The sequence below is a fragment of the Eurytemora carolleeae genome, unplaced genomic scaffold (genome assembly GCF_000591075.1).
Source record: "Eurytemora carolleeae unplaced genomic scaffold, Eaff_2.0 scaffold1670, whole genome shotgun sequence".
In the NCBI taxonomy this organism is placed as follows: domain Eukaryota; kingdom Metazoa; phylum Arthropoda; class Copepoda; order Calanoida; family Temoridae; genus Eurytemora; species Eurytemora carolleeae.
Window position 1 is genome coordinate 28,374 of NW_019402174.1, and position 22,734 is coordinate 51,107.

Genomic DNA, 22,734 nt, shown 5'->3' on the forward strand with positions numbered 1-22,734 from the left:
GGGGGGGGGGGGGGGGGGAGAGAGAGGGATAAGTAAAATGGAAAGGGGGTTGTTGCTCTTGAAGGATTAGATTATGCTTAAAGAAGATGAATAATATAGGATGAAGCGAAATCCAACTGGGTTTAAAGAAAGGATGTTTTTTTTTCTAAACCAGAAACTAGAGATGTATAAAAGCAGTAGGATATTTTGTTTATTTTCTTCTTTATATTCATCTTTAATACTTCCTAAACTATAGTTCAATAACCAACTATAGGATCCTGTTGTTCTTAATAAAAATTTAACAAATAAATTCTTTGAAACCCCCCCCCCATATCCTTCAACAATTTGCCCTATTGAGCTAAGCAACAAGATTTATTTTATTTTTTTTCTCTCTTCCGTCTCCCCCCACCCCCCTCCGGCCTCCCCCTCCTTACCTAGATTCCTTTTATCACTATAGTTTCAGTAGAAATAAATATTTCCATTTACTTATAGTGCCAATTGAAGCATTGAATAATGAGATAGATAGAAAGATAGATGTTACCGCCATACTATTTCTATTGGTCCATTATAGACAACAAACACATGACTGAACCCTGATTGGATCAGACGCTAATGGACTTGGCATACAGGAGTATATACCTTTCCTCTGTCCTTGTTTTCCTATCATGTACCCTTTTCTTTTTCTTGTATCTATGTACATTTGGTCGGCTTGTGTGTTTGTTCTTAGTTTGTTTGAGTCCAATTACCGTCAAAACGGTTTAACCGATTAGGTTCAATTTTTTTGTTGTAAACTTCACATTACCAGAGGAATGGTTTATTATGACTGGTTGAAATTTTAAAAGGTTGCCTCAATTTACCTTTAGTGAGTAAAAAATTAGACGTAACTAGTTGTTGCCGTTAGGCGTTAAGAAAGATAATTAAGTTAAGGAATTGAGTTTTTGCCAAAAAAAACTCTAATTTTTTAATCCATATTTCTTTGCAACCCAATGTCGTAGACCTTAAATGTATCAAACTATGAATTCTGTTCGATCAAAAAGCCCAAGTTTCACTAGCTATTAGGTTTTAAGAATTAAATAATGTATTAAGCTTTGTCTCTTCTACTTTCAAACTAGAATTTCAAACGACAATAAAATATGATTGTTATTTCTTAAATTTATTAACATGTAGATATATGTATTTTAAATTAAATATCACAGACATATAATTCTAAAGACGCCTTTTATCTCCGGGAAATAATAAGCTGTGCATCATTCTCTAGATTTGAGATCATAGATTTAAAGTTTTGAATTGAAACTTGCTCCAGGGAGACCTGATCTAGAGCTATTATTCTATCTCCAGGTTGGAGTTGAGCTGTATCCGTCCTTGTTACAAGAATACCATGCCCAGATACACTATATTCTCCTTTCTCCAGTTCATCTAACCCAACCTTAACCTGGAGTATTCTTCTACACCCTCCTTCTCCTCCATTCTTACAACCCACTTCTCCTCCTCCTCCACTCTTTACTCCTTCTCCCATCATCCTTGTTCCCATCCTTACTCTCATTCTTGTGTTTTCGTCAGTCTTAGTTCTCATCCGAGTTCCTTGGTTTATCCCTATTCTCATCCGAGGACTCATCATCCCAGTTCTCATTATAAAGCTCTCATTAACTCCAGTGTTATTTATGTATCCATGATCTGCTTGATTCCTTACTCCAGTACTCCTTGGAGTATCTTCAACCTTCTTCTCTTGAACTGAATTCTCCTTATTTTCCTTCCTACTGGATGATACTGAACCAAGAGAGAGCTTTCTTCGTTTTCCTCCGATTTTATGCTCAGCTGACATTGATCTTGATCTTTTAGGAGTTCTTATACTCCTTCCAACCTCCTTAGCAGCTCCTACAATCTGATTACAGACAACTCCTAAACTTCTCCTAGTTCTAGATATAACCTTGGGTTGAGTAGGACGAATATATCTAGTCTGTAATTCCACTAGAAGATCATGAATATATCTAGATTTATTATCAGGGAAGAATATCTTGAACCTAGTTGGTTGATCTCCATGTTTAACTAAGATCTGTAAGTAGGATTGTGTATAGCTAAGCTGACGAATATCAGAATAGGAGAAGGATCGTCCAGCGATCATCAGTTTATCTTTAACTATCCACAGACTGATCTTTCTACTCCCTTCTCCTCTGTTCTCTCTACCCCAATATCTGTACATAGAGTACATATCTGAGTTTATGACTAGACCACAGTACAATGCCTGTGCATCCTGAGCACAGCTAGTTAGATGTACTCCTGCTTGTTCTGTAAACCTTAATCTTATCTCAGGGTCTAGGTTCTTACACAAGAAGTATTGAGGATCCAACCTAACCTTAGTGTTCTCTGGTACCTCAGCTTGTACTGCTAGTACTCCCAGCTCAACCTGGAGTAAAGGATCTAAATCTAGATTTCCAGATATTAAATCTTGTCTTAGCTGAAGATACATAAGATGTTGAAGTGGAGAACATAGTTCATCATACTCCGGGGTAGAGATATATCTGAGATATAGAGTTAGAACACCGTTATGTAGATGAGAAGCAAGTAAACTATCCTGATCCAGGTATAAATATTCTTCATCCAGGCAGCTAAATAATCCAAACATACTTCTCATCTCATCCTTTACTTTCATCCTATCCAGGCATACTTGGAGTACATCCTTAGTTTTAGTTTTCATCTTCTCTACTCTCATCTCTATCTTGTGTCCTGTGAGTAAAAGTATCCGAACTATCTGTCCAGCTCTAGAACTCTCCGCCAGAGAATACTGAAGGGCGGATCTACTCCGCCGTTGGATAAAACCTGGGATATAAGGTTCAGGTTTAGGTTCAGGTTTACAGGTTGAACTAAGCTCCAGGTTGGTTCTTCGTCCTTTAAACTTTAATCCAGGTAGATCAAGCAGAGCAAATACATCATTGTTGTTCATTAAATTCTCTAAGGATGAAAAACAGGGATCTGAGAGTTTAGGAACCAGGCTTGGACAGGATACAGATCCACCAATCCGTCCTTGTTCATTTAACATGGATTGTCCAATCCGTCTTTGTAATCCAATATCAGCTCTTCCAAACCGACCTAGTTCACTTCGTCCTTTATCACCGGACACTAGATGATGATTTCCATCTTGGTGGAGAGGGTTTAAAGCTGACTCTGACTGAGTATAGATATATTGTTGAACATTGCTCTGCTCCTGTATAGACTGATACCTGGAGTAAAGACTAGAAACCAACCTAACTGCATCTTCAGCTCCAACTTTTCTCTCCAGGTAGATGATAACATCCGACAACTTGGGGATATAGGAGAAGGTTTGATTAAGAATACTCTTGAAGAACATCATTATTTCAGTGGATAGATTTTCTCCGGGTATACTTGAGATCATAGTTCTAGCAAGGGAGTATAATCCAACCCTCTGCCAATCCTCTCCAATCATATTCTCCAACCTTATATTACAGGTTGGAGGCAGGAGAGATATATCTCCTATTCTTGATATATCTCCTTTATTTAATCCATCCAAGGATATATCTCCAGTAGGATGGAGCAGTATATTACTCCTTGTAACTTGAATATATTCAGGGAGTTGGAGTACATGTACTCCAGACTCCAGATATATATCTATATTTCTTAATATCTCCACACTAACAAGATGGAGTACTGCCCAACACTCCGTCTCAACTAGAATTATATCCTCCAACAGTTTACTAAGCTGGAGCCTGGAGCCCATTTTTAACACGTCTTCTCTACTCCGCAACCGAAACATGACTGCTCGTCAGTCCGCAGTCGTCTCGTGCTTATCTGCTAAGCGCTGACTGAACCGAGAGGCGAGAACTCTGAAGTCTGAAATGTAGGACAGCCGGCCGGGTACCATCATTAGAATGCCGTGCCGGTAAAATGTTTTTATTTTATTTTTTATTTGGAAGAGTAGGTGAAAGATTTATCAAACAGTTTGTTTCTTCCTTATATTTTTGTTTCTGAGACTGACTTTATCATTGTTTTATTTATCAAACCATTTATTTTACTTTGCTTTAGAGAAGTAAGAGAATTAATGTATTTATTGCAATTGCAGGTATGCAAGTTTAACGGGCCTACTCTATCCCCCCCCCCCCCCCCAATAGCCTAGATTCAATGGGGTTTAGGGTTAACTTCTGCTTGAATAGAATACGACCACCCATGTACGGAAATTACGGAATAAAGAAGTTTATTAAACGGAATAAAATTGACAAAACAAAATATTTTGAATCATTAATTTACTTTTGTTAATTTGAACACAACACTGCAGTAGACACGATGCTACGATGCAAATAGAAGTTTAGATAATAAGTAAATAGATAGATAGACGATTAAATAGATGTATATAAAATGGGATAGATAGATGATAGAATAGATAGATAGACGAATAAATAGATGGATATAAGATGGGATAGATAGATGAGAGAATAGATAGATGGATAATCAAAAAGATAGATAGACGAATAGACAAATAGATGATAGAATAGATTGATAGATGATAGAATAGATTGAAATATATAGAGGATAGAATAGACACAATATAAAGATAAATAGAAAGATGATATAATATAGACAAATGATAGCATAGACAATATATGAATGCAGCAAATGCCTTACTCCTATAGTTATTTTAAATATGTATCCATCTAGATACAACCCACTCTCGAACTGTATCTTTCCCAATAATATTTTAGTCGGTATCAGATACGACACTACATGAATTCTTTAGTATGTATCGTTTAGATACAACTCGCTCTAGAACTCAAAGTCCAACCATTAATACTTTAGTCTGTGTACGTGAATGTGATAGAATATGCAATATTTTAATATAAATGCATAGGTGATAAAATAGACTTATAGATGAAGATTAATAGATATATGATTGAATATACAATATTTTAATATAAATGCATAGGTGATAAAATATACTATAGATGAAGACGAATAGATAGATGGAGAATAGACTGTATTTTAATATAAATACATAGGTGATAAAATACACTATAGACAAAGACGAATAGATAGATGGTAGAATAGACAATATTTTAATATAAATGCATAGGTGATAAAATAGACTTATAGATGAAGACGAATAGATATATGATATAATAGACAATATATTATTATAATTAAATAGGTGATAAAATAGCCTTATAGATGAAGACGAATAGATATATGATATAATAGACAATATATTATTTTAATTAAATAGGTGATAAAATAGACTTATAGATGAAGACGAATAGATGTATGATATAATAGACAATATATTATTATAATTAAATAGGTGATAAAATAGACTTATAGATGAAGACGAATAGATATATGATAGAATATACAATATTTTAATATAAATGCATAGGTGATAAAATATACTATAGATGAAGACGAATAGATAGATGGAGAATAGACTGTATTTTAATATAAATACATAGGTGATAAAATACACTATAGACAAAGACGAATAGATAGATGGTAGAATAGACAATATATTAATATAAATACATAGGTGATAAAATACACTATAGACAAAGACGAATAGATAGATGGTAGAATAGACAATATTTTAATATAAATACATAGGTGATAAAATACACTATAGACAAAGACGAATAGATAGATAATAGAATAGACAATATATTAATATATACCTATACAGACAAGTAGATGGTGTATGACGTGGCTTAATCCGAAACCAATTCTTTTAAAATCCGCAATTTTATTAAAATATAAAATTTTTTGTCATATTTTGAATTCTCTTTGCAAATATCATCTTTATCAATCTTAAAACATGTCATTATGATAAACAAAATGTTGTTTACATTTCACAAGGATTTTTTCATGGTTTCATTCAGAAATCATTAAAATCTTATCTTTATGGCTTGCTTGTATTAAATATTTGATAGATTTTAGATGGATTTTTCTCCTGATTTCAAGTTGTACTTTGATTTGAAAATTCTGGAATTATATTGAAATTGAATACAAATGAAAATAACCTATAAACTTTTTTAAAAGACGACAAAGTTTATTTTCACAAGAACAGTTCAGTGCACTTATTTTTTCAAATATGTGCACTGAACATTTTTAGAATAAGGGTACGTAGATATATAGTTAAATGTATGGTAGATGTATAGTTAAATATATGGTAGATATATAGTTAAATAGTTGGTAGATATATAGTTAGATAGTTGGTAGATATGTAGTTAAATATATGGTAGAAATATAGTTAGATAGTTAGTAGATATATAGTTATATAGTTGGTAGATATATAGCTAGATAGTTAGTAGATACATAGTTAGATAGTTGGTAGATACATAGTTAGATAGCAAGCTATAACAAGCTGGCTCTGCAATATCTAAAATAGTTAGGTGTGAGTTGACCCATCAGCCTGGAGTAAGCAAGGACCTAAGCTTGAAAAATATTTACTTTTATTTGTAATGATAATATAAGAAATAGATTAGATTTTAATAAATATTTCTGCTTCCCTCATCAATCCATGATTTGTCATAATATTTCTCAATAAATCATAATTTTGCTTCTCCTCCGGTCATGTAATGTAATGTAATTTATTTCTAAGTTCTTAATTTGAGAATATAGTCCTAAACTTGGATTCTCAAAGAAACACCTTGTACTTGGTGAATTTCATTCATCATTTACCAAGTTTTTTTTTTAAATTCAAGTTGAAGGAAAGTTAGGTTTAAAAAAGTTTTTTTTGGCTTTACTTTGTAATACGTCTTGCTACTCTATCGATTACAATTACAGACATAAATCTTCGGGTTTTCCATAGTTTTCCCGGTACATTTCATAAATCCCAATTATACTCTCTCTTTATATATATATATATTTCGCAGAGTATGAATGAATGTGATTCATCAGCTATTCAGTTTATTGATCTAAATACATCTGTTTAGGGTTCTTCTTGTTGAACCAGTTTCCTATGTGTGTTTGTAGAAGACAACACTTCTGCTTGTTGCAGTACGTTAGCTCTCAGTCCGTCTATAAGGTTCTTGAGTATATTTAGCTCTTCTAAGGTTTCCGCCAATCCAGCCTGTAGTTTCAGGAAATCCCGTGGAAGCATGACAAGCCACAAAAGATCACGAGTTCGGAGCTGTTCCTCTATTGTTGCAATCCTCTGTCTAGTATTGACATACTTCCGAAATACAATCTTTCAGGGAATTCTTTGATTAACTGTTCCAGTTCTGTGTCAGTCTGAACAGCTTCCTCAATCTCAATCTTGTTTTAGCTGAAAATTCAAACTTTGAATTCGGTTACATAACATAGTTTTATGCAAAGTTTTACACCATCAGGTTGCAAACATATAGGGATTAGAAAAAACTCAATCCCTGTGCAGAAAACAAAATGGCGGATAAGACGCCTGAACCAACAGCTGACGAGCCTGCAACTGGGGAAGAAGTTCCTCCCTCTGAAGAGGTAAAGTGTGTAGTACAGGGTGGAGCGCAAATGGTCCAAGGTCACACGACAAACGAGTAAAAACGCGACAAAGGAAAAAAAGAGCAAAATGACATAATTTGGGTTAGGACTTGTTAGAATAATTTCTGAGATTTTTATTTTTTAAGTAACCCTATACACATTCCCTAAGGTTTTTATAGGGGGGGGGGTGCGTGAGAAGCCTCCCAGTCTATACATAGATTCAGACTCCCCAGCCTCTAAAGAACTTTTCAAGAAGGCTGGGACATTCAGGCCAGCCCCCACCGTGTTATGTTTTGCAAGGATCTGTGAAGTGGTAACTGAGACTGGTCTTGGCAAACACACTGTGGGTTTAGCGGATTTCTTTAATTTTTTCATTGTCTACTTTTAACATACACCGGATCTGTGTACACTGTATATGAACAGATGCCGCAACCCGTATTTTTCCCATGTACTGTATGTCACTTCATGATCTATACCTATAACGCCGATTCCCTTCTGTCCTTATTGCAAAGACGACAGATTACACCCCTTGGTAACTATAACCATCAAAGGAAAAGTGCCACCAATAAATATTACAACAAGGATTGTGACACACGTACCCATAATGTTCCATACCATCAATTTTCTGTATTGGTCTCAAAATCCAATATTTAATTAATTTAGGTCGAAGACGAGCTCCCGCCGCCAGTCATTGATCTGACAAACTACCCACTGAAAACAGATTTCTTTGAAAGCATGCACATGCTGGAACCATCAGTAGAAAAAATCAATGGCGCTGCGAATTTTAGGAGCATTTACTCACATGTATTTTAATGTAAATAAAAGAAAAGGTTTATCACAAATAGTTAAAAGAATTCTAAATATCTTAGTTAAAAGAGAACTATACCTGCAGAGAATGCAGATTACATTGTTCTCTTATGCTTCATACCGGAGGAGGTACACATTTTAGATTCTAAATCTGTTTAACACGTGTTTAGTCAATTCCCCTCCCCCTGGTGGTTTAAACATACATTTACCTCTTCAGTGTTATTTCAGAAATAAAACTTTACTCTTAAAGTTTAAGCTGTGATTATCGAGTTTTTTTTAAGTTGTCTACAAATGTACACGTACGGCTCAGTAACAGAAGATATAATTACAAAAGATATAATTACTAAATATATAATAACAAAACATTTAATTACAAAACATATAACTGCAAAAGATATAAGTAACAAAAGATTTAATTACAGAAGCTATAAAAGAAGAGAAAATTAGATCGAGTTTGTTCATTTGAACATTTCATTTAGAATTTTTTTTGGTTCATTTGAACTGTTTATATGTTCATACTACTATCCGCACTCCGCAGCGCTCACCCTCTTAGCATTTCCTAGCCGCAGCACTGGGCCTAGAAATTGTCATAACCTAAGCTAACCCTGAGATTTGAGATATTTTTTTTATTTCAGTTGAACTATTCTAATGTTCATTTGAACAAGAAATTATATTATTTCAGGGTTAGGTTAGGTTTGTGGGCCGAGCGCTGCTGCTAGAACAGGGGGGGGGACCGAGCGCTGCGGTGTAATTATATTTTTTGTAACTTATATCTTTTGTACTTTATATTACTTTTATCAGATTTAACTATATGTTTTGTTATTATATATTTTGTTTTTATATCTTTTGTAATTACAAATTATAACTAATGTTACTGAGCCGTGTACACACAGACACTACACAGTACACACTATCCTTCCAAAAACCGGGCCATATATTTTTCTATGTCTATGATTATCCAAAACATATACTCTAGTAGTAAAAACCGGTTTTTATAACTTTTTGGAGTGTGAATGAACATGTTGGTGACTGAATAGGCAGATAAATGGGTTCCCCGTCTACGGCGTAGGACAACCAACTGAAGAAGGAATTAAAGCCGTCATTGATAAAATAGATGCAGGTTAATAATACAATTATCTCAGGGAGAGGATTAGTTTAATGCTTTTTAAAGGTACTAGCGTTTTTCTAACTTTAGAAAGGTTTGTTTCTGACAATTTCTCTAGATTCTGACAATTTATAATGATCAATTTTCAACAAGAAGATAATGGATATCACATTCATCTATGATCAAAAATTCGTTGACAGTTGACAAATTGTTGCGCTTTAATTATAGTTTATTTATTATCAATCATCAATTACTCAAAGTTTCAAAATATGTTTACATACATCTGAAAAATATGTCAAACCTTTTTTGAATTTTGAGTAATTGTGAAATCCCTGATGATATAAAATTTAGAATTTTAAAGTTATTCAATTTTATTTATGTATACAAAGGCATTTTTTACAAAATGTCTTCCTAACCTGCTAATCCTAGCTTTTAATATCAAAATTTATGCAAATTTAAATCATACAGTTGCAAGTGCATGCTAAAACTGCGGACATGTTGAAACCCTGCCAATTTTCTGTATTTGATCTATAGTGATTTTGTATGAAAAATATGAATAAAACACGAAGAGCAGAATAGATAGACAGATAAATATTAATAAATGCCTGCCAAGCAGTTTAAGGATGGAATATTTCTTTACTGTGCAATGCATGAATAAATAAGCAAGCAAGGATAAAATGTAAATAACATCATAGAAAATATTTTATTTTTAATTTAAGGTAAAGATGAGAGTGAGAATAAACTGCTCTGGTTTAATATGAGATTGGTAAACTATTTAAAATATACTGGAATAGTTTCTCAATATGTTATTTTATCTACACTACAGGGTGTCCCCAGGGATAGACAAGAAGGGCTCACAGACTCATTTTGTAGTAGCAAGACGACTTCAAGGTCGTCTTTCATTTTAGATTTAATTTGCTCCTTTCATTTGTCAACCTAATTTTAGAAGTAAAATTCTAAAGAGTGTACTCCTAGTCCGGACATTTCCAAAATGTGGTCTGCCTTTTTGTGCTTTCAATGTTACTCGAGATATGAAATATTTCGTTCATGCAGATTTTGAAAATTTTGATTTTATTTAACAAAATTTAAATATGAACAAAAATTCTCAATATTGACAGCACAAAAAAGGCAGACCACATTTGGAAATGCCAGGACTAAGAACATTTTGTGTATATTGTTTAAAGTACATGTTAAAGTAGATTTACGACTAAATGTCAGAAATAAATTCCAAGATCAAAGACGACATTCAAGTCGTCTTGCTATATTTTTTGGGACACCCTGTATGTCACAACTTGAAATGCGTAAACCCTTAATCTGATTAGGGACACCCTGTTTTAATGTTTAGAATATCAAAGCTCTTCATTGATCATTGTTTATTGTTTAGGAACCTATAGTGTACGTGAACGGAACACCCTATGCCCCACGAACAGAAGACAATCTGCACAATAATATAGAAATCAAGGAATATATAAACTAAATAATAATATAGAAATCAAGGAATATATAAACTAAATAATAATATAGAAATCAAGGAATATATAAACTAAATAATAATATAGAAATCAAGGAATATATAAACTGAATAATAATAATAATCAAGGCATATTTAAACTATAAAATCGTTATTTAGGTGCATCTCATGAAGGTCAAAAGGAAGCTCTGACGTACTTTAAAAAAATGACATCATTTGAGTTAATGAATAGAAAGTTTAATCCTGAAATGATGCAATTTATGTTTTCTATCACTATACATTACGTCAATATAAAAGCAAAGCTACTTCGGTGGAGAAGTAAAGAAAAGAATTTTAATACTTTCAAATTTGTCTTCTAATTTCTTATTAATATATGAGGTCGACGTACGATATTTAAAGGAGGGAGGGGGGGGAGTCGATTTAAAACTCAACAGTACATTATACATCATGTACGCATACAGTGCAAATGTGAACACGCGTTGATATTTAGTTTGGTTTGGTTTCACAGGCAACAGAGGAAGAAATAGAAAACGTGGAGAAACATTTCGTTAAAATCCTGGAGCAAAGACGACAAGAAAATCCAGAGGGGGTTATTAAAATACAGAAGGATCAGGTGGGTAAAACAAAAATGAGTCGAAAATATCAATTTAGAAAAATTTATATGGTTACCCACACAAGATAAGACTTCAAAGACGACTGTATGGAATTTAAATTGTCGTTTTTTTTTAAATTTATGTTTCCACTATCTTTGCCAGATCATTTAATGTATACATTAAAAAATCATGTAATGTATACAAACGTACAAATTAAACCTGTATTACCTCATATTAAATCATTTTCAGGTCTTCAATTTCATGGGTAACCTTGTATATTTAATAATGGTTAAAAGTCTCTTTTTATAGTCATTGATCAGGCAAAAATATACAATTCCTGTTATCACAGATGCTGCGAGCGGCATTTCTAGAAAAAAACGAAAACCGTTCCGCATTTTATTGCTTATCACGGTATTCTATCTCAGAAAACAAAGATTGATTTGAATATTTGAGAAGACGACATTTCATTTGTTCAAAGACGACATCACCTCTTTCCAGGCGTATATAGAGAATCCAATGGAGAGGGAGAACAAGGAAGACGAGATTAAAGTGGAAACTATTCAAGGTATTTCATTTTCAGATATAAATATATTTGATAAAACCAAAACTGACTCAATCGGACCGATATTCTTCAAATCTCCGATAAACGAAGGCAGATATTTTTGGATTATCAATTTTATGAAATCTATATGAAAATCGGGTTGAAATATGGTTTAAAGACACTCTTCAAGTCATCTCTCAATTGTTATGTTTCGTGAGACTCTCTGTATGTTTGGATAAAAATGCGAGATATAAATGTGACTTGTTCTTTTCCAATACAAACAGGATGCTTATCGTTGTATAGTTCGTTTTATGATTATAAAATACATGAATATAATAATTCTTCTATTTGCCAGCTTTTGGAACGTTGATCAAAGGTTTACAGGAGAATGGATATTCTAAACTTGAGCCTGCAAGAATACCGATAGGTAATCAGTGTCCGAATTTAATGAATTTGAGCCGCGTCTTAAATCCGCCAAAAACCGGTTTCAATTGAGCGCCTGCTTAAATCTTGAAACATTGAATACAATTTTAAGTAAAACCAACCATATTTGAGCCGCGGCTTAAATTAAGGCCACCGCTCAAATTCTTTAAATTCGGCCTTAGGGAAATAAAAACTTAAACGTGAAACTGCAGTCAAAAAATTTAATATTTTTGTTTTTAATTTTTACTAAAAAAGTTATTAAAATTTTTTCTTTCCGAATGCACAAGCTGTGTGTAAGTATCCATGAACGAGGATGTTTTAAAGCCCTAAAAATTACTTTACTTTACATACAGTGACCATTAGAAAACAGTGGATTAATTCTGTAACTTGACATATGTTTAACACAAAATAGTATTTTGCATATCTCGTTGTTCGGTGAACAGTCTCTTTTGGTGGGTTCAATAAAGGAGTTTCTTTTTTCAATTTATCAAAAAGCCATGTTTGAAAAATTGATTTTTGAAAAATATCTTTTTAGTTGAAGAGAGATCACCCTGTGAAGATTGTTTTGATAAAATAGTTTCAATACTGAAGGTAATCCATGAAGAATTAAAATTACAAGTTTTGTCAAAAGTTTCAGTCTCTGATAGGTCAAGTCAAGATGTCTGTAAAGTTTCAGTCTCTGATAGGGCAAGTCAAGATGTCTGTGAAGTTTTAGTTCTGATAGGGCAAGTCAAGATGTCTGTAAAGTTTTAGTCTCTGATAGGTCAAGTCAAGATGTCTGTAAAGTTTCAGTCTCTGATAGGTCAAGTCAAGATGTCTGTAAAGTCCAAATTGTCTGAAAATTATCAAGTTTCCCTACTTGTTTCCTAATCCTCTGAAAAATATCCTTTTAGTCTGAAAACTGCTCTATTTGACTGAAAGGAATTATGATTTTGCAATAAACTAATTTTCTAATCCCTGAATCTTTGCAACGACACGTTTACCATCAGATTGAAAAGATTCAGGGATTAATCGTAATTCCTAATCTGGTGTTAAATTTTTTTTACCCCCCCCCCCTTTATCCTATTTTATATTTTTTTTATATTTTTTATATTTTTTATTTTCAGGATGAGCCAGCATCTACAATATGTTTATTTTCATGCCAAGTAACAATTTTTATAACTTTGACATTTTTTATTAAATATCGTCATTATGAAAATAAAAAGTACGTATCCTGTATATAATCGTATACCTGTAAAACTGTGTTCCTTTTTGCATTTCATTTTTACATTTAATATAACCTTAATCTTAGCTGTATAATTTTTTCTGCATTATCCAAACTAATATGAAAAGTTACATCAATCGACTTTAACTTTAGCATTGGCCGGCCTTTGATTTTACTTTACTAGCTCACTTGTAATTTTTTGTAGCCCTGGAGATTCACATTTTAGAACGTGATTATAATTTTAGATTTAGAGGGGCAATTAGTGAGAGCTTGTAACATTTGAAATAATGGTTTATATATAATATATGTGTTGTACTATTTTATTTTTGTTCCCAAAACATGTTTTATTCTAGATGGGAAGAGGCAGAACTACTATTGGAATGATTGTTGCTTGTCTTATCAAGGAAATTCAGATCACATCGGAACTCAGGTTGAGAGATTAAAGATAATTATATAAATAAGAATAATAGTAATAGTAATAATAATAGTTATAATATTAATAATGATGATAATAGTAATAAAATAATAATAATATTAATAATAATAATAATAATAATAATAATATTAATGATACTTTTCAGGAAGATGGGGGAGATCGGATTGATCCCAGCTGAAACTGTTGATGATCTAATTAGACAAAAGTTTGAGACTCCTCTCCCAAGATCTCAAGATGATGACGATCCATTTATCAAAGGTTACACGGTGGAATAGAGTCAATTTGAATTTGAACCGGACCGACTCCATGTACTTTTACTGGCCTTGGTAGCGCGTGACAAGTATCAGGCCGGCACGACCTTATCCTATGTCAGCTTGGTTTCAACTTTGATGACGCGGCCAGACTTTTTACCGTACCCGGCATATCATAGGCTAGTTGACCTACGCCAGTAGCTTAGTCTTTAGTTTGGCCCAAGATACGCACGGCAAGTACCGGCACGACCTTTTCCTATGTCGGCCTGGATGACGCGGCCAGACCTTTTAAAGTACTTGCCCTGTCATATGCCTATTTGACCTATTCCACCAGTTTAGTGGGTTGGTCGGATATAAACTCGCCTGCAAAACTAACTAAAGATTAGCTTGTCTGGGGTGTATCGGAATAAATTCAAACAGTGGGATAAAATATGAAATCAGAACTAGCCAAGAACAACAAGCACTTGTCTAATAGTTAACGTTCATGAAAGGTTTAATTGTCAATTAAGTCAAATTTGATATATTACTCTAAATTGCTTTACAACTAAGATTAAATGAAAAAAAATGCATAGCAGAAAATAAAGTTAGAAAAGAAATAAATATCTGTTGAGGAATTAGATTGAAATGAGAAGGTTTAATATGTTTTATAAAAGTCAAATTTATATTTTCCACAGTCAGCGTGATTAGTACCGCATCTGTATTATATACTTTTTAATGATTGGATTTTTATATCATTTAGGAGAGTTTGATGTGATCAAAGAGCTTCTAGAAAAGCTTCCAGAAAGCAAGGATGGAAAAACTAAGATTGATAGGTATCCATCCTACAAGATATTTATATTTTGATTTAAATAACATTTTATATAATTTGCTCATCTGTCCGATGTCAATCAATTATGTTCTACGTCACGTTTATTACAATTTATCAACACATCGTTAGATAAACATCAACATAATTTTCTTATCTGGGAATTTTAATTGGAAAAAATATTAAATGAAAATAAATTGAATATTTTAGAGTTATCGATATCTGTGGCGGGCCACCTAAAGGTAACTACAGTAATAACCAGAAAACTCTGAAATAGGAAGACGGCTTTAAAGGGAGTGTTTGCAAAAATGAAATATCAACAATTTACGAATGCGTCGACTATTGTTTGTAATATCTGAATGATTTGTTTGGAATTAAATTGATTTGTTTACGATCCGAGTTGAATGTTGCATCTTTCTGAATTTGTATGGACACTATACGTTCTTCGGTATTAGTTGTTTTTAACAATTTTCTCCTTATAGACGCAACAGATAGAAGTAATATTAGTAGCAATCAAAAGCGCTTTAATTTTTCGCGAACACTCCCTTTAAGAATGAGGTTATAACTTTAAAAAGTCCAATGAGCATGAGACACAGCAATTGTGCAGTGTAAACAGACACATTTCACTAAATTAGTTATTTGATCACTCTTGTATGCCGAGTCCAATCAGAGTTCAGTCATGTGTTTGGTGTCTATTCTGAACCAAGAAAAATAGTATGGCTGCAACATCTATCTGTTTATCTATCTCATTATCCAATTAGAGACAAATCCTTAAATCGGCGCTTTACACTAAATGGAAATATTTACTTCTACAGAAACTATAGTATGATAAGTGTCAAGTAAAACTATTCGGTTTGTAACAACATCAAATACACTTAAAGGGAGTGTTCGCAAAAAATGAAAGGGGGTAGAGGCTTAATGCGATAAAAAGCGCTTTTGATCGCTACTAATCTTACTTCTATCTGTTGCGTCTATAAGGAGAAAATTGTTAAAGACGTCTCATACCGAATAACTTAGCGCCCATACAAATTGAGAAAATTGCAACATACGACTTAGACCGTAAAAAAATCAATTTAATTCAAAACAAATCATTCAGATATTACAACCTATAGTCATCGATTATCTTTCGCCACATTTGTATATATTTAATATTTCATATTAGTTTTGATTTTGATTTTTAGAATAATATTTAGCTTACAACTTGTTTTCGAACATTCCCGGAAAATATGAAAATGTCGTCTTCATTACCAAAAATCCTCGAAACAGGAATAAATGTTTTTATAAGTAACTCTCAGATCATAACAATTAAAACATATTATGAAAAATCAACTATATATAAATGTGGATTAATGATTTCAAATCAAAGACGAACTCGATGTCGAACTTAATTCTCATGTTCACATGGACACCCTAGCCCAAAACTTAAGACAAGGTTTCGGAATGAAAAACAGTTTTGGAACCCGGGTTTCACGAATGGGGTTAGGTAATTTTGTGGATATCAATATATTTGGTATAATATAATACTTCATTTAGTTTCTTCATATTCTACATTTTTTTCGAAACTCTTAAATTAACATCTACACAAATGTTAAGACCCAAAAAAGGAAATTTGGGTGTTTCGTTCAACGATACTCTTTTAAATTGCGGGCTTTTGCGTATATGATATCTTTCTACATTCAGTGCAATTTATAATTTGCACAATATTTGCTAGGGAGTGGATTGCAGAATCTGCGAGAGTGTGTTATTGAAACAAAATGGAAATATGATGTAGCACCTGAAGAAAAACAGGTCAGTCCTGTTTTAAAATCCATAATCAATAATACTTTAATACTTTAATACTTTAATACTATAATACTTTAATACTTTAATACTTTAATACTTTAATACTTTAATACTTTAATACTTTAATACTTTAATACTTTAATACTTTAATACTTTAATACTTTAATACTTCAATACTTTAAAAGATTAAAACAATTCAAGACTGGATCTTTTGGACAACATATCACAAAGTTTATTTTTAATTTAAACTTTTGAATTTTAGAGTTTAACTTGTTTGCGATTAGAATTGCAAACAAATAATGAAAAAATCATTTTCAGTTTGCGGATATTTCATTGTTATTTGATCCCGGCATTGTAAAATCATAGAATTCATCAATGTGTTTTTAACCCTTGTGTATGTATGTGCCTAATAAAATATTTATTTATTAAAATGAAACGGAATAGGTGAGTGGAGTGAGAATGAGATTATCCGTCGAAACTCCTAATTGATGTTTAGCCTCGATTAAATAAAAAAAAACTGTTTTATCTTGTTTCTTTTCTTCATAATTTGTTTAAAAGTTCATGATTCTTAATTTCAGGCTGTTTGGAATTGAATTTTATGATTTTGTTTTCATGTGTTTGCAATTTCATGATTTTTGTTTTTATGCTGTTTGGAATGTCATGATTCTTGATTTTTGACTGTTTGGATAGTCATAATTCTTGTTTAAGATTGTTTGGAATGTCATGATTCTTGTTTTTAGGTTGTTTGTAATGTTATGATTCTTGATTTTAGGTTGTTTGGATGTTCATAATTCTTGATTTTAGATTGTTTGGATGTTCATAATTATTGATTTTAGATTGTTTGGATGTTCATAATTCTTGTTTTTAGGTTGTTTGGAAGTCCATGATTTTGAACTTTATGGAGAGATACTTTTACTTAATATGCTTTGGAACCTACGCTCTGCAGGTAGATCAAGATGGGTTTAAATAATTCAAGATACTTGTAACATTTTTACATGCTTTCGTTTCTAAATTTCTCTTAATATGTATCCTACAGATACAACTCCTGCTGACTATCAGCTATAATACTCAGTCTGTATCAATCCATATATGAACTCTTGTATCCCTCAATATGTATTGTACAGATGCAACTCCTGCTGAATATCAGCTATAATACTCAGTCTGTATCAATCCCGATATGATGCTCTTGTATCCCTCAATATGTATCCTACAGATACAACTCTTGTTGAATTTCAGCTATAATACTCAGTCTGTATCAATCCAGACATGACGCTCTTGTATCCCTCAATATGTATCCTACAGATACAACTCAATCTCAAACTCAAGGTTCCTTTAATCTGTATCTATCTTTACAGATACAATTCGAGCTGACACTTTGTTCTCTTACACGAGACAATGGATCTTGTTCAACTAACAAATATTTTGAGTTCTATGATACAGCTTAAATTAATGAACGTCATTACAAGTTATTTACAAGCGTAGTTAGGTTAATCGCAATACAGATTTTACAAAGTTATTTACAAGCGTAGTTAGGTTAATCACAATACAGATTTTACATAGTTATTTACAAGCGTAGTTAGGTTAATCACAATACAGATTTTACAAAGTTATTTAAAAGCGTAGTTATATTACAGACAATGTACAACGTAATATATCTATAAGGAGTGTTCAGGTTTATAAATATAGGGTTTTCTTCAATATTTATTACATACAGTTGTAGAACTTTCACTTTTAAGAATGTAGCTGTTTATTATACTAACAGTATCTTTAACATTTATGAAGTTGTAATTTTTATTTGTCTGTTTATTTGTCATGAACCCCTTAACCGATTTGTCTCAAATCTTAATATGGAAATTTGGGAGACCCATAAGAATATTCTTAGATTGGGTTTCAGAATTTATGTTGAGTGGGTCGACCTTCAAAAGGAAAAAAACGCTAAAATCGTAATTTACCACCAAGCGCGGGTAAACGGCGGGAGTACTTTTATTTCAACCTACAGATATGATTATTCCTCCTTTACTTTTATTTGAACTGAAACCTTTTTAATTCTAGATATCGAGACCAATGCTCAATCTCCTCTTTTTGTTATTCTTAATATTATTTTAATCTCTAGTAATGTCTGAATGAAATCTTGTTATTGATGAGTATGTTATTAATCAGGTTAAAATATCTAAATTAAATTTTGTTATTGATCAGTATATGTGTTATTTATCAGGTTAAAATATCTAAACGAAATCTTGTTATTGATCAGTATGTTATTTATCAAGTAAAAATATCTTAATGAAATCTTTTTATTGATCAGTATGTTATTTATCCAATAAAATATCATAATGAAATCTTGTTATTGATCATTATGTTATTAATCAAGTAAAATATCATAATGAAATCTTGTTATTGATCATTATGTTATTAATCAAGTAAAATAGCTTAATGAAATCTTGTTCTTGATCAGTATATATGTTATTTACCAGGTTAAAATATCAAAACGAAATCTTGTTATTGATCAGTATGTTATTTATCAAGTAAAAATATCTCAATGAAATCTTGTTATTGATCAGTATGTTATTTATCCAGTAAAATATCATAATGAAATCTTGTTATTTATTGATCATTATGTTATTAATCAAGTAAAATATCTTAATGAAATCTTGTTATTGATCAGTATGTTATTTATCAAGTAAAAATATCTCAATGAAATCTTGTTATTGATCAGTATGTTATTTATCAAGTAAAATATCATAATGAAATCTTGTTATTGATCAGTATATGTGTTATTAATCAATTTATAATATCTTAATGAAATCTTGTTATTGATCAGTATATGTGTTATTCATCACTATATGTGTTATTCATCAGTATATGTGTTATTAATCAAGTTATAATATCTAAATGAAATCTTGTTATTGATCAGTATATGTGTAATTGATCAGTTTATGTGTTATTGATCAGTATATGTGTAATTGATCAGTATATGTGTTATTGATCAGTGTATGTGTTATTAATCAAGTTATAATATCTAAATTAAATCTTGTTATTGAAAAGTATGGCTCTGATGGATTCAAGAAAACATTTAAAGAATGGATGAACGAGCATCAGGAGCTCAGAGGTAAGGAATCATGCTTAACTAATCAGATATAAACATGTCTAGTAGGAACCACGCTAAACTAATCAGATATAAACGTATGTTTTGTAGGATCCATGCTAAACTTATCAGATTTAAACATGTCTGGTAGGAATCACGCTAAACTAATCAGCTAACTATCAAACAAGCTATATATAACGATTCCAGGGATGATCTAATGTTTTAAATGTCACACAGGGACACAATCCACACGGCTACAATCCCGTGAACTATCAACGCCATTATAGGGGACGCGATCTCGTTAGCTATAGGTGTCAATACAGGCAGAAGCAATTAATTGATCAATGTCTCAAATAGGACACAATGCACACGGCTACAATCCCGTGACTAATCAACGCCACTACACAGGGCGCGATCTCGTTAGCCATTGATTTCAATACAAACACTAGCAATGAATTGATCAGTGTTAACTAGGACACGATCCACACGGCTATAATCCTGTGACTAATCAACCCCACTACACAGTGCACGATCTCGTTAGCTATCGATGTCAATACAGACACTAGCACTTTATAGGACAATACCAATACTCAAAGTATGATCTACACTCGTATGTTTCAACGAGAACCAAATTACTTCTAATACCGTAATCAAAGCAGAGTCTAAATCAACTAAATATCTTATGTCACAAAGTTAAAAGGAATTGACGTAGTTGCAATTCCTACGATGCTATCTATATCACATGATTAAGGCCATTGTATTACGTATTTATCGCACAACTAAGGTTTAATGTGCGTATTTATAAGATCAGAGAGAATAGATTTAATGCTATTAAGCAAACTGCGTACATGTTTTATAGCGTAATTTAAGTATGTCGCATGATCTATGCAGATGCTATTCATTTTAAGCATTCTTTTGAAACGCAGTTTCAATAAACAATGTCATTATGTCTAAGTTTACAACATTAAATCATTAATATGTACAACGTACTGCAAGTTTACATGATATCATGTTTACACGATTTTTGTGCTACATATACAGGTATGATATCTGGAGGGAAGGATAAACTAGAATGGTATATATATATACATATATATATTTACATATATATATATATTTATATGTATAACTATAAAGCAATAATCAGATAAGCTTCTCAGTTTTCATATTTATTAAAAATATAAAAATATATAGGTATGATATCTGAAGGGAAGGATAGACTAGAATGGTATAGGCAGGTTGACCCTGCTAAACTAAACACTCTCAAGGAACTAATTGCTGCTCCAGATTACAAGGTTAACCTTAACACTTTTGTTCAAATAAAAAACCTAAAAAATACATCAAATTTTATCCTAATACAACTTTACAGAGATTCTTAAAACTTTGCTTACAAAGATTTGCTCTCCAATCTTAAATAATTTTTTAGGACAAATGACAAATATGAGACTAAACCCACTACATAGCTTTTGGAAAAGAAGAAGAGCTTCTTAAACTTATTAGTATCTTATTCTTGGATAAACCTTATTAGTATCTTATTCTAGGGTAAACCTTATTAGTATCTTATTCTAGGATAAACCTTTTTAGTATCTTATTCTAGGGTAAACCTTATTAGTATCTTATTTTAGGATAAACCTTATTAATATCTTATTCTAGGATAAACCTTATTAGTATCTTATTCTAGGGTAAACCTTATTAGTATCTTATTTTAGGATAAACCTTATTAATATCTTATTCTAGGATAAACCTTATTAGTATCTTATTCTAGGGTAAACCTTATTAGTATCTTATTTTAGGATAAACCTTATTAGTATCTCATTTTAGGATAAGCTTGGCACCTTAATCCGAACAATTTATGATTTTGCGTTTCTAACCTACGCTGATCTCCCCCGGGGTCCGATAAAGAACAATTCAATGAGGAAGTTGGCAGCTAAAACTCTCATGGAAATCCTACCACCGGATATAGCTGAAAGGTACAGGGAACCCACTGTAGATATCACTTTTATGACGTTCCCCGTATCCTTTTAAACTCTGGTCATAATGTCTTCTTTGGAGATATAAAGTTTGTCGAGATTCAGAAAAAATAGGCCGAAAATTTTGTTTAAATCTTGCAAAACGAAAAAGTGGTTTAAAATTTTCGGAAATCTTGAGTTTTGAGAAATTCGTCAAAAATTGTGGATATAATCATTTCGTTCTTTAATCTCGTCGTTTCTAATTGACAAATAGTTTTCTTCCGATTTAAAGAATAATGTTCAGATTGTAAACATAATTTAATAAAATGTGTTTTCCAGGGTGAACAGAAAGCTAGATGAAGATCCAAACACATCTCATGATTTTGTTACTCTTGTTGGTTTAGTTTCATACTATGGAGATCAACCATAGAAACTATATTTCATGATTTTGTTACTCTTGGTTTAGTTTAATACTATGAAGATAAACTACAGAAACTAAGAGTCATGATCTTATTATTCTGGTGGGGTTAGCCTCAAAATATGAAGATCAATTGATCACGATTTTGGTTAAAAGTAAATAACCATGGATTTTATGAAGCTGTTATAAATCATGAAAGTGAACTTAAGATAATTAATTCTTTTTTGCAACGAAAGAATCTTTTGGAAGTTTTACATTGAAGTTCGAACAAAAATGTTAAAATATAACTTAGAAATCTAATTTAGACTTTTTAATTTCTCTTTCAATTTTTGAAACTGCCATTTCTAATATTAGAGTACATATTTGTACATCGTCGATGTATTTAGTTTGAATAAATATTTAGAGTTTTTCTCGACTCGTAACAAGATATAAACGATAT

General features: G+C 31.9%; 1 protein-coding gene across 1 annotated transcript; it reads left to right on the plus strand.

Moving 5' to 3' along the window:
- The first annotated feature begins 7,328 nt into the window (after window positions 1–7,328).
- On the plus strand, window positions 7,329–22,722 carry LOC111718107 (paladin). Its single transcript, XM_023493609.1, has 20 exons — window positions 7,329–7,428; window positions 8,092–8,216; window positions 9,273–9,355; window positions 10,060–10,106; window positions 10,725–10,802; window positions 11,320–11,424; window positions 11,903–11,969; window positions 12,301–12,372; window positions 12,904–12,959; window positions 13,475–13,513; window positions 13,926–14,002; window positions 14,154–14,266; window positions 14,999–15,071; window positions 15,275–15,306; window positions 16,776–16,852; window positions 17,715–17,792; window positions 19,889–19,952; window positions 21,123–21,223; window positions 21,750–21,898; window positions 22,217–22,722. The coding sequence occupies exons 1-20, from the start codon at window positions 7,357–7,359 to the stop codon at window positions 22,305–22,307; spliced, it is 1,599 nt and encodes a 532-aa protein (XP_023349377.1). The 5' UTR covers window positions 7,329–7,356; the 3' UTR covers window positions 22,308–22,722.
- The last annotated feature ends 12 nt before the right edge of the window (window positions 22,723–22,734 follow it).